The sequence below is a fragment of the Artemia sp. Qi Xiang Cuo genome, chromosome 6 (assembly GCF_049724085.1).
Source record: "Artemia sp. Qi Xiang Cuo chromosome 6, ASM4972408v1, whole genome shotgun sequence".
In the NCBI taxonomy this organism is placed as follows: Eukaryota; Metazoa; Arthropoda; class Branchiopoda; order Anostraca; family Artemiidae; genus Artemia; species Artemia sp. Qi Xiang Cuo.
Genome location: NC_142799.1, coordinates 36,405,212 through 36,418,281, shown reverse-complemented (window position 1 = coordinate 36,418,281; position 13,070 = coordinate 36,405,212). Strand labels below are relative to the sequence as shown.

Sequence of the window (13,070 nt, the reverse complement as noted above, 5' to 3'; positions counted from 1 at the left end):
TTTCCACAAAACAAGTTTTTCAAAGAAAATTAAAGAACTTCATTAAGCCAAAAATGAGTGAAAAATAAAGTCAAACAATCTCCCAAGCGTAAAACTACCACAAATAACTATCAATAAATAAACAGAACTCAAAACGAACAGAAATTACAATAATTAGCCGAGTCAAACTCAAAACGAGTAAAAATTAACATGATTGGGGCCGATAACCCCCATACCTTCTTAAGACTAGAATATAATTTGCGCTTTACTGAAAAAATAACAACAACAACAAAAAACGAAATGACCGTGGATTGTCAGTTTAATTGACATAAACTGATATTTGTTCCTTAAATTTTAGATAATTATTTATTTATGAAAATAAAAAAAGTGAAAACATTAAAAACGCATTTTGTTTTCAGTAAAGCGCAAATTATGTTCTGGTCTTGAGAAGGCATGGGGGTAAGGTTGTCAAGTTCATTGTTCCTGTCATCATTCTTACCCTTACGAAACTTTTCAATCTTTCTTTTGAAAATGGTGTTTTTTCGCAAGTGGTTTAAAGCTTGCTCGTGTTATTACACTTCTTAAACGTAGATCACTGAATAATCCTGCGAAAATCGTTCCATATATCTCTTATCGGTGTTTAGTAAAACTTATGGAAAAGCTATACTTTCTCGACTTCTAGAATTTCTTAATTTTAAACATTTTTTTCATGATTTTCAGTTTTGTTTTAGACAAAACACATAACTGAGCATGCATATGCAACCCTCTTGAATTATTTACATTCAGCTCTTGACTCTGGTTTGATCTCGCTCTGCTCTTTTTCTCGGTGTATGAAAAGCATTCAGTTTGTTCACACAAGATTCTACTTCGGACACTAGTATAAGAGGGACTGCCTATTCTTTTTTTTTATATTTATCTGGTCGAGTCATCTCGGTTGATCCTCTCTTTTGTAACCATTCCGAAATAGAGTTCACAAGGATCTGTTATTGGGCCAATACAATTTTAAATGTATGTTAATGATTTTGTAAATGATCTACCACTAACTGTGACAAAAGCTAATCTTTTCTGGATGCACTTATTGCTAATGACAATACTCTCAGCACAACCGGTAAAACTGAGTCTGATCTTTGTTCAAAGATAGCAGCCCTTTTTGAAAGAATTATCCAGTAGTTTGATGTAAGTTGCCTTTTTTTAAATTTGGAAAGCCATTATCTCTCATTATCTCGAGATTCTCGAAGGGTTGTCCGGACATAAATGAAATACATGCCTCGAGAGGATCTTTAAGTAGAGCTAAAGATCGGTATGTTCGATTCTGAGGCATCTTGCTTAATGAAAATCTTACGTTAAGTATCATATTGGCCTAATCAAAATAAAACTCTCTAGGAGAATCAGAATTCATAGAAGGCTAAAAAGAATATTTTCAGGGTCTGTTGTTAAAATCCTTGTCAACAACCTAGTTCAGTCTTATGTTCCATATCGTCCTGTTATTTGGATTTCAACCTTTTCCTAGTCACTGAAGCCACTTCTGGAACTTTATGATAAAGCATGGACTATTATTCAGGAAACCAAACGTTCTTCATTTAAACCCTTGGTTGAGTTGAAACCTCTTTATTTTCCGTCATGTGCTTTTCACTTTTCTAAAGTTACATGGCAACCTTTCTGTTGTTCTATTTAATAATATATCTTTTTTTTAGCTTTTGATCGGTAATTTAAACTTGTTGAGCTTTATATATTTGGAATCACCATAAAAAGCTGGTTCTTTTGATTTATATATTGCTGATAAAACTCATTTTTAGAGTTTCTTTAACAGCCCAGGTCACTCCTTACTTACTGTCCATTACCACGAACTGTTTGACAAATAGGAAAAATGTATCTTGATTATTCAAGGAGATTTTTCTCCGGATGAAGAATGACATATTGCCAAATATTTTCTTTTCGGCCAACCTTCTTGGGCTAAACGGAGAGCAGGTCGTCCACGGTGGGGTGGGAGGATGTCATGAATAAAGGTTTGAAGGAAATAAAAACTTCCTAGGAGGGTGTAAAAAGGGAGGCTTTGAATAGATTGGGGTGGAGGAGGAGCGGGCGTAGCTGTGTTGGCCTCAGGCGGCTTGGTGCTGCGGTGAGTTGTTAGTAGTAGTTAATAGATTTTTTTCCTATTTTATGTAACTTCTACAAAATTTTTTACTCAAAAGACTAAATAAGCGACTACTATAACGAAGCCTGCAACGAAATATTATAAACGAATATAATCACAATTGGTATCACAAAGGATTCATTTTATTCATTTTTTTCTTCTTTTTTCTGAAATTAAAAGGATCTGGTTCAGTCCAAAAAAGAAGAGAAATGGAAAAGTATGATTAAAAAAATTCTAGTATAAAACTCTGTTTTATCTCGCATCCTTACCCTGAAAAATTGCGAAGTCCCATCTTCTAGTAAAATTACACGAAATGAAGCAGGAGAAATTCCCAGAGTTCTAGGTACTCTTTCAAGTTGAGTGATAAGAGGGCATAAACAAAGGAAAGCAAATTGAGAAAGCACTGGCTTTCAAATTATTTCGAGTCTGAAAAATCCCATCTCATTGTATTATGATTGATCGCACTATAAGACTAAGAATGCTGGAAATTTCAGTCATGAAAGGAAGAGGCGAAAAAGCTTTTGAAAAGACGGAACTACAAAAGTATTCTAAGATTTAGAAAAAAAATGATACAAGCTCTATCTAATTTCGGTCTAAAACAACTTTAAGGGGGTAAATCCAAAAGGGGATAATAGCTTTAAGTTGGGATTTTAATCCATTCGAGAGCGCAAAGAACAATTTTTTTGCCTTTACAACCTATGGAGTGATGCAACACCTTAAAGTTCCACTAAATTAAATTGTAGTGTTTCCACACATCGCTTGGTTTACACAGAAAAGATTGATGACGACAAAGACAAAAAAGAATAGATAGAGGCAAGTATACTGACATATCGTTTACGCACATAGGCCAGACATCACACGCATATCATAAGTTTAAACCAGTGTTGAGGGAAACTTTATCTTTAGCATATAACATCCATATTGAACAGGCTTCTGGTGGTTTAAATTAAATTGGGCCATTCTAAGGTTGGGGCTATTGCCGTTTATATCTTCCTCCCCCAACTGGGAGTGCCATCTCTTGTGGGGAGATCAGTTTGAAACCCATGTAGATTTCTTTGTGTTCGATTCCCTTTCTCTCTTGCTAGTCCCCAAAAGAAGCAATTGAGGGGGGGGGGGATTAAATACGGCAAAAATGTACCAAAATCTACCAGAAAAGTAGACTTGTACCATTAGATTTCCAAATATAGCATACAGCTTTGTACCAGGACCTTTGAATTCAACCAAAAACGGAACAATGGTACTGCGTTGGCAATGATGCTTATATTTGAGTCGGGAGGGGCGCTGTAATTAATTTTTAGCAGACGCCACCAGCCCTAGGAAGGGCTCTGGCTCGGGTTTACCCTTACATCATTTGCGCTGGGCCAGCTAGTATACAGGAACCACTGATGCTAATCTGCTTTACTATATAGCAGTCATGTAAAAATTATTTATTAGTTCGTGGCAACGAACTGTATGTAGAGTGGGACTTGTGCTAATAGTAACCAAAATTCTAAAAAAATGAATTTGTGTTTTTCCACAAAAGGATGGTAACGGATGCGTTTATTTATTGTTTTTTTTTTCAAGGTGACCATACCAAACTAATGGTCCTAGAATGTCTGAAGAGGGCTCATTCCATAGAACATTGAAAGTCCTGATGGTCTTTTGAAGAGTATAAGAGATCATACCCTAGTAAAGTGGCGTTTTCTGCCATTTTACAGTGGAATACAACAATTTTGGCCCGGCGAGCCAAAATGCTATTGAGTGAAAATACTAAGAAAGACAACCAAATCGGAATTACGAAAACTTACCTTTGCGTTCACAGTTTCAGATGCAATAATACCGCGCGGTGATGCATCAGTTGCTACAGATAATGGAATCCATACCAAATAATCAGTGAATACACACAATTATTTTTAAATTTTATTTGATCCATTTGATCCCACTGATTTGATCCATTTTAAACTTCATAAATATATGCACAGTCTAATCAAAGAAGCAGTTAGGGAGCAAGAAGAAAAAAAGATAAAAGTAAATGCTAAGAAAACCAAAGAAGATTAAAAGAAAGTGAAGATACAAGAAATCAAGAAAAAGGCGAAAAAGTTAAGAGACTGGACCTCGGGCAAGATTCAGAACTTAGTGAGGTGTCATCTGTCGAATATGGTGACAGTTCTGATTAATTATTCCATGTTGGAATCAACGAAGAAGAAGAAGACTTTTCAATTAGCATTTGGATTTGTCCTAGTCAAGCTTCGATCCAAGACCAGATTGTGTTACGTTGTAAGATAAGGAACCGAAAATGTAGGGGAAGAAATCACCATATAGGACATGAAGATATTCAATGGAGGGCGAAAATTCGTCTGGACTGAAGAGACATATGTAGGAGAGAAAAGCTGCGTAGTTCTTAAGCTGAGATCGCCAGTTGCGTTAGGAGGAACAGACAGGTGCCAAACAATTCTCTTTTCAGGAACATTTGAGTGAATTTTTTTTCCATAGTTCCACCGAAAGAGTCTTTCAGTGACGTCTTTTAAGAAATATCTAACTGAATATCGCTGTAGTTTTATGAAGTTTTTGAATATTGCTGACTTTTAAATGCTTATATTCGAAAGTTCAGTAAAAAAGTAAGAAAATATGCGCCTACCCTTAAGATAAGGTTATGTCCCAGTTTACCCGATCATTATATTCCAGTTATGGAGGGTATCGCGATAACTGGGACAAAATGACTGACTCTAGACTTTTGAAAGTTTCGAAAAAATAACAGCGCTAAAAATTGGTAAAAATTTCTGGAGAAACTAGAATGTTTAGGCTATCGGATGGTCTTTGAAGCGTTTAGATAGCTACATCAGGACTCGAGCAATACCCAAAAGAAGATTTTTTGTCCCAATTATAGCCGGTCTCCCTTGAGCCACCTCTAAAAAAAATAAAGTTAAAATCATTCGTAATGATACCCATTGGTGATGATGAAACAACAAATTATATTAAGGTTCCAAGTCAAATACCGTAACAGATTTGACATTTTTTTTACTTTTTGATCCATAGACAAAATCCACTTTAAAATTCCAACTGATTCTTTTTGAGATTTCATTACATGCAACTGGTATAACGGGATACTCACAGTCTTAAACATGTGCAGGACAGATAAATACGACGACTGGTGGATTACTTCAGAGATATGCAAACATATACATAAAGAGAGAAATAAGCACAAAAGATCTAACAGAATCCAGAGCTCCTACTGTTACAAAAATGGCATATTTGGCCGTATTTTTCCAGTGAACATAAACAGCATGAGTCTTCACATCCCTGCCCCCCTTTGGGAAAAACATCATATTTACCCTAACAATCTAGCTGCAATGTGAATCAAGAAGAATTTAGTTTCAAAAGGCTTCCAGAACAGAGAAACTAACTATTAAATTGATAAAAACTTACTTGGCCGTGTCCCTAATATCCTTGAGCCGATGCTTCAGGTACAATACAGCTAAATCGTTTTTCACACTATGAGCTACAAGAATTCTCCCTCTTAACATCTCCTTAACTTCTTGTTGTACAACAGAAAACTCTTCAGCTGTAACAACAATAAGAACATAAAAACTAATAGGAAACAAATAAAATCAAATTAGAAAGAAAGAGAAAAAATACAATTTGTTTAACATTTATAAGGAATACTGTTACAAATGAGAGTACGAGGAGTGCAATCTCCAATTGAATGTTGACAGTCCAAGAGCTTATCGTTTTCTATTGAAGAGGAAATTCCACTGAAAGTATTGCAAGTCAGAAGTTTGAAAACTGAGCATTAGAGCAAAAAATAACTTTTTTAAAGACTGATCCATCTCCAGAAAAAACGACAATAGCACGGCTTGTGTCACATATCCATCTTTCAAGGGATAGTGGGGGGGGGGACTTCAGGATTTCAGCTGAACAGCTCATAAAGTATTTGGTATTCAGGACATACATGAAAAAATCCGAACATTTGGTCTAAACATGATTTTTTGAATCATTCGATAATTCGAATACGACCTTTCGTCCAACAACTTTTGTTAGAACTTTAATTAGATGCTTGATTTTGTGTTTTTAATCGTTTTGCATGTATATTAATTGTTATTTTTTAACATTTGTATTCAATTGGGTGTTGACCTGCCCACTGCTTGGGGTGGGTTAGGACAGTAAGAAAAACAGGAAAAATGACTTCGGGATGTCTTTAAAAAGAAAAAATTTGAACATCAGACCGAAGAGATTTGATGTCGCCGATCGGTTACATAGGCTCCGGAACAAAGCTTAACAAAAATTAAATAAAAAAATAAGTTTTTTTAACTGAAAGCAAGGAGCTACAATAAAACTTAAAACGAACAGAAATTATTCCGTATATGAAAGGGGCTGTCCCCTCCTCAACGCCTCACTCTTGACGCTAAAGTTTTTTATTGTTTTAAAAAATAAAGTTGTGAGACAGAGTCAAACTGTAGCGTAAAGAGCGAGGCGTTGAGGAGGGGACAGCCCCTTTCATATACGGAATAATTTCTGTTCGTTTTAAGTTTTAATGTCGCTCCTTTCTTTCAGTTAAAAAAAAAATTATTTAATTTTTGAACGTTTTTGAATTAACGCATCTTTGATCTTGGCTCCCTGTACATGAATAATTAAAACGAAATTTGTATATTAATTTTACTTTTTTTGGCTAAATGGCTTTCTCGAAATTTTGATCTGACATAACTTACGAATTAACTTACGTAACGAACTTCTATATGCGTGTATTTTCGTTAAGTATATTAGGGGGTTCACCCCTTAGTCAATACCTCGCTCTTTACGCTAAAGTTCAAATTTTGTTCCAATTCTTTAAGAATGACTCCTTAGTCACAAAGGCCTTTAATGAGAATAAATAGCTCTGATGTAAGTACAAAAAAAAACTTTAGCGTAAAGAGCGAAGTAATGACTAGGGGGCGAACCCAATCATATACGTAATAATTTCTGTTCGTTTAAAGTTTTGATGTTGCTCTTTACTTTCAGTTGAAAAAGTTTTTTTTTCAATTTAATTTCTAATCCTTTTTTCAAATAATGCTCGGAAATCCGGCACACCCTTCATAGCAATGTCCCTTCCCCCATGGAAAGATCCTCCAACGTAACTCCCCCAACTACCAGAAAAAATCCCCCTTGAAAACTTCTGTATACTTCCCAATACTATATGTAAACATTGGGCGAAGTTCATAACTTGCAGACCATCCCCTGGGGACTGTGGGGGATTAAGTCATCCTCAAAGACATAGTTATTGTATTTTTCGACCATACTGAACAAAATGGCTATCTCAAAATTTTGATCGGGTGACTTTGGGAAAAAAATGATCGTGGGAGGAGACCTAGTTGCTCTCCATTTTTTTGGTCACTTAAAAAGGTTACTAGAACTTTAATTTCCGTTCGAATGATTCCTCCCGCGATATTATAGGACCACTGGGTCGATACGATCACCCCTGGGAAAAACAAACAAACAAATAAACACGCGTCCGAGATCTTTCTTCTGGCAAAAACTACATAATTCCACATTTTTGCATATAGAAGCTTGAAACTTCTTTAGCAGGGCTCTCTGATACGATGAATCTGATGGTGTGATTTTCATTGAAGTTCTATGACTTTAAGGTGGTATTTCTCCCTGTTTTCGAAAATAAGGCAAATTTTCTCAGGCGAATAACATTTGCTGGGTAAGATTAAGTAGTAAGTCATATAAAAGTTTCAGCAGTGATTGCGTAATATGCCTTACCACGGGTCAGTCACCTATTACTACGAACGGTACTTGCCTTACCAGACGGGTTTTCTGAGGCAACAGCCTTTTTTTTTTGGGTCAAACGGTGAGAGAGCGGTGGTTAGTCTATATATAGTAACTTGATTAGTTTTTTTTTTTGAACTTGGCAAAGTATAATGTACTCAACCATGTTTTGAGAGTTTGATTACTTGCCTTAGCAGACGGGTTTCTAAGGTGAGACCCATTTTTTTGGGGTCATACGGAGAGAGAGCGGTGGTTACTCCATATACAGTAACTTGATTAGTAGGGTTTTTTTTAAACTTGGCAACGTATAATGTACTCAAGCAAAAACCCTATAAAATGTTCATAAACTACATTCCAATTTTCATTATCGTTCCCTTCGTTCCCCCATTTCTCAGGGCAAGGGAGGGGGGGAGGGTCAATTTTGGAGGGAAAACCAAAAATGCTCAGAATCGAAAATAAATGGGATCTGCCTCAAGGCCAAGGCTCAGAGGCCCTTCCTTCCCCGATTTCTGAGGGCAGGGGAGGGTCAATTTTGGAGGGAAAACCAAAAATGCTCAGAATTGAAAAAAAAGGGATCTGCCTCAAGGGGACGGCTCAGAGGCCCCTCCTTCCTCCAGTTCTGATGGCAGGGGGGAGGGGGAGTCAAATTTGGAGGGAAAACCAAAAATTCTCAGAATCGAAAATAAACGCGATCTGCCTCACGGGCATGACGCAGCGGGCCTTCGGTCCTCATTGTCTGCGGTCAGGGGAGAGGGGAGTCAAATTTGTATGCAAACAAAAAATGGATCAGAATCGAAAATAAAGGGGATCTGCCTGGCGGGGTCGAATCATTCGCCCCTCCTGCATCCGGGTAGGACGGCAGGGAGGAGGAGAACTCAAATTTGAGGGGCAAAATAAAAAAAATACGAATCAACCATAAACGGGATATGCCCCGATGTGACGACCCAATGGCCCCACATTCCACCATGTCTTAGGGCAAGGGAGAGGGGGATTCAATTTTGGAGGGAAAACCAAAAATACTAGGAATCGAAAAAAAACGGGACCTGCCTCACGGAGAAGGCTCAGAGGCCCTTCGTTCATCCATTTCTGAGGACAGAGGAAGAGGGAGGGTCAATTTTGGAAGGGAAAACCAAAAATACTCAGAAAGTTCATTTTGAATTTCATTCATTTAAATGAAAGAGTTTGAATATTTCACAAGTGTTTTGTTGTGCTTTACCTTGTCACAGTTACGTTCTATTGATTTTTCTAAGTTCATTTTGAATTTCTCTCTTAAAATGCAAGAGTTGGAATATTTCAGTAGTGTTTTGTTGTGCTTTACCTTATCGCAGTTACATTCTGTTGATGTTCATAGTTCATTTTGAATTTCTTTCATTGAAATGCAAGAGTTGGAATATTTAAGTAGTGTTTTGTTGTGCTTTACCTTGTCACAGTTACATTCTCTTGATTTTTCAAAGTTCATTTTTAATTTCTTTCGCGAATTGCAAGAATTGGAATATTTCAGTAGTGTCTTGTCGTGGTTTACATTGTCACAGCTACATTCTCATGATTTTTCAAAGTTCATTTTGAATTTCTGTCGTGAAATGCAAGAGTTGGAATATTTCAGTAGTGACTTGTTGTGCTTTACCTTGTTACAGTTACATTCTCTTGATTTTTCGAAGTTCATTTTGAATTTCTGTCGACAAATGCAAGAGTTGGAATATTTCAGTAGTGTTTTGTTGTGCTTTACCTTGTCACAGTTACATTCTATTTATTTTCATAGTTAGTTTTGTATTTCTTTCATTGAAATGCAAGAGTTGGAATATTTCACTAGTGTTTTGTTGTGCTTTACCATGTCACAGTTACATTCTCTTAATTTTTCAAAGTTCATTTTGAATTTCTTTCGTGAAATGCAAGAATTGGAATATTTCAGTAGTGTCTTGTTGTGGTTTACCTGGTCACAGCTACATTCTCATGATTTTTCGAAGTTCATTTTGAATTTCTGTCGTGAAAAGCAAGAAATGGAATATTTTTCAGTAGTGACTTGTTGTGCTTTACCTTGTCACAGTTACATTCTCTTGATTTTTCGAAGTTCATTTTGAATTTCTCTCATAAAATGCAAGAGTTGGAATATTTCAGTAGTGTTTTGTTGTGCTTTACCTTGTCACAGTTACATTCTGTTCATTTTCATACTTCATTTTGAATTTCTTTCATTGAAATGCCAGAGTTGGAATATTTCAGTAGTGTTTTGCTGGGTTTTACATTGTCGCAGTTACATTCTCTTGATTTTTCGAAGTTCATTTTGAATTTCTTTCGCGAAGTGCCAGAGTTGGACTATTTCTGTAGTGTCTTGTCGTGGTTTACCTTTGTCAAAGTTACATTCTATTGATTTTCATAGTTCATTTTGAATTTCTTTCATTGAAATGCATGAGTTGGAATATTTCACTAGTGTTTTGTTGTGCTTTACCTTGTCACAGTTACATTCTCTTAATTTTTCAAAGTTCATTTTGAATTTCTTTCGTAAAATGCAAGAATTGGAATATTTCAGTAGTGTCTTGTCATGGTTTACCTTGTCACAGCTACATTCTCATGATTTTTCAAAGTTCATTTTGGATTTCTTTCGTTGAAATGCAAGAGCTGGAATATTTCAGTAGTGACTTGTTGTGCTTTACCTTGTCACAGTTACATTCTTTTGATTTTTCGAAGTTCATTTTGAATTTTTGTCGTGAAATACAAGAGTTGGAATATTTCAGTAGTGTCTTTTTGTGCTTTACCTTGTCAGAGTTAAATTCTCTTGATTTTTCGAAGTTCATTTTGAATTTCTCTCGTAAAATGCAAGAGTTGGAATACTTAAGTAGTGTTGTGTTGTGGTTTACCTTGTCACAGTTACATTCTATTGATTTTCATAGTTAATTTTGTATTTCTTTCATTGAAATGAAAGAGTTGGACTATTTTATTAGTGTTTTGTTGTGATTTACATTGTCACAGTTAAATTCTCTTACTTTTTCAAAGTTCATTTTGAATTTGATTCGTAAAGTGCAGGAATTGGAATATTTCAGTAGTGTCTTGTCGTGGTTTTCCTTATCCCCGCTACAATCTCAAGGTCTTTTGAAGTTAATTTCGGATTTCGTTTATTGAAAGGAAAGAGTTAGAATATTTAAGGAGCGACTTGATGCGCTTTATATCGTCACAGATACATTCTCTTGATGTTTTGAAGTTTCTTTCGAAATTCTGTCATGAAATGCAAGAGTTGGAATATTTCAGTTGTGTTTTGTTGTGCTTTACCTTTTCACAGTTACATTCTGTTGATTTTCATAGTCCATTTTGAATTTCTTTCTTTGAAATGCAAGAGTTGGAATATTTCAGTAGTGACTTGTTGTGCTTTACCTTGTCACAGTTACATTCTCTTGATTTTTCGAAGTTCATTTCGAATTTCTCTCATGAATTGCACGAGTTGGAATATTTCAGTAGTGACTTGTTGTGCTTTACCTTGTCAGAGTTACATTCTTTTGATTTTTCGAAGTTCATTTTGAATTTCTCTCGTAAAATAAAAGAGTTGGAATATTTCAGTAGTGTGTTGTTGTGCTTTACCTTGTCACAGTTAAATTCTGTTGATTTTCATAGTTAATTTTGAATTTCTTTCATTGAAATGCAAGAGTTGGAATATTTAAGTAGTGTTTTGTTATGCTTTACCTTGTCAGAGTTATATTCTCTTAATTTTTCAAAGTTCATTTTGAGTTTCTTTCGCGAAGTGCAAGAATTGGAATATATCAGTAGTGTCTTGTCATAGTTTACCTTGTCACAGCTACAATCTCATGATTTTTAAAAGTTCATTTTGAATTTCTTTGGTTGAAATGCAAGAGTTGGAATATTTCAGTAGTGACTTGTTGTGCTTTACCTTGTCACAGTTACATTCTCTTGATTTTTTGAAGTTCCTTTTGAATTTCTGTCGTGAAATGCAAGAGTTGGAATATTTCAGTAGTGTTTTGTTGTGCTTTACCGTTTCAAAGCTAGATTCTCTGTATTTTCCTAGGTCCTTTAGAATTTCTTTATTTGAAATGCAAGAGTTGGAATATTTCAGTAGTGACTTGCTGGGCTTTATCTTGTCACAGTTACATTTTGATGATTTTTCGATTTTCATTTCTAATTTCTTTCGTAAAATGAAAGAATTGGAATATTTCAGTAATGATTTGTTGTGCTCTAGCTTGTCACAGTTACATTCTGTTGATTTTCATAGTTCATTTCGAATTTCATTCATTGAAATGCAAGAGATGGAATATTTCAGTAGTGTTTTCTTGTGCTTTTCCTTGTCAGAGTTACATTCTCTTAATTTTTCAAATTTCATTTTGAATTTCTGTCGTGAAATGCAAGAGTTGGAATATTTCAGTAGTGACTTGTTGTGCTTTACCTTGTCACAGTTACATTCTCTTGATTTTTAGAAGTTCATTTTGATTTTCTAACGTGAAATGCAAGAATTGGAAAATTGGGGTCTTAGTCCACCACCCTGAATGCTGGAAATCCACTAGCTCAGTATTGGGGTCCCAGTCCACCAGCCTGAACGGTGGAAATTCACTAGCTCAGAATTGGGGTTTCAGTCCACCAGCCTGAATGGTGGAAATTCACTAGCTCAGAATTGGGGTCTTAGTCCACCAGCCTGAATTGTTGAAATTCACTAGCTCAGAATTGGGATCTTAGTCAGTGTTCAGATTGGAGCGTTGGGGTCCGACTATCTGGGCTTTATTTGTCAAGGCAGGTGCCCACCTCACCTGCCCAGAGTCTCAGGCAAGTGACCCTAAATTTGAAAAAGTGGAAATTGGCTCAGATTTTCTAAACTGAGCTTAGACAATGAATAGATACTATTGGGAAAGTGATTGGAGACGCTAAGCATCCGTGAACAAGTGCTAAATTGAAAGAGTAATTTGGGACAATATTTGGGGGCGTCCACCCGCCCAGAGTCTCCAGCAGGTGACCCAAAAATTTAAAAAACACACAGAGACGACAGACACAAAGAGACGAATCACACACAGAGACGACAAACACACAGAGACGACAAATAGAGACGACACATGCACAGAGACTACAAACACACACAGAGAGGACAAACACACATAGAGACGACAAACACACAGAGACGTCACACACACACACACACACACACACACACAGATACGACACACACATAGAGACGACACACACATAGAGACAACACACACACACACACACACAGAGACAACATCCACACAGAGACGACACACAC

At 36.1% G+C, this 13,070-nt stretch overlaps 1 protein-coding gene across 1 annotated transcript in view; it reads right to left on the bottom strand.

Annotated features, from left to right (window-relative positions):
- Positions 1-5,514: 5,514 nt before the first annotated feature.
- The window catches only part of LOC148951181 (RNA exonuclease 4), a 33,955-nt gene continuing 26,399 nt past the window's right edge, over positions 5,515-13,070 (bottom strand). Inside the window, exon 3 of the mRNA XM_089090172.1 lies at positions 5,515-5,654. Coding sequence (XP_088946298.1) covers positions 5,515-5,654 — 140 coding nt within the window. The remainder of the gene's footprint in view (positions 5,655-13,070) is intronic.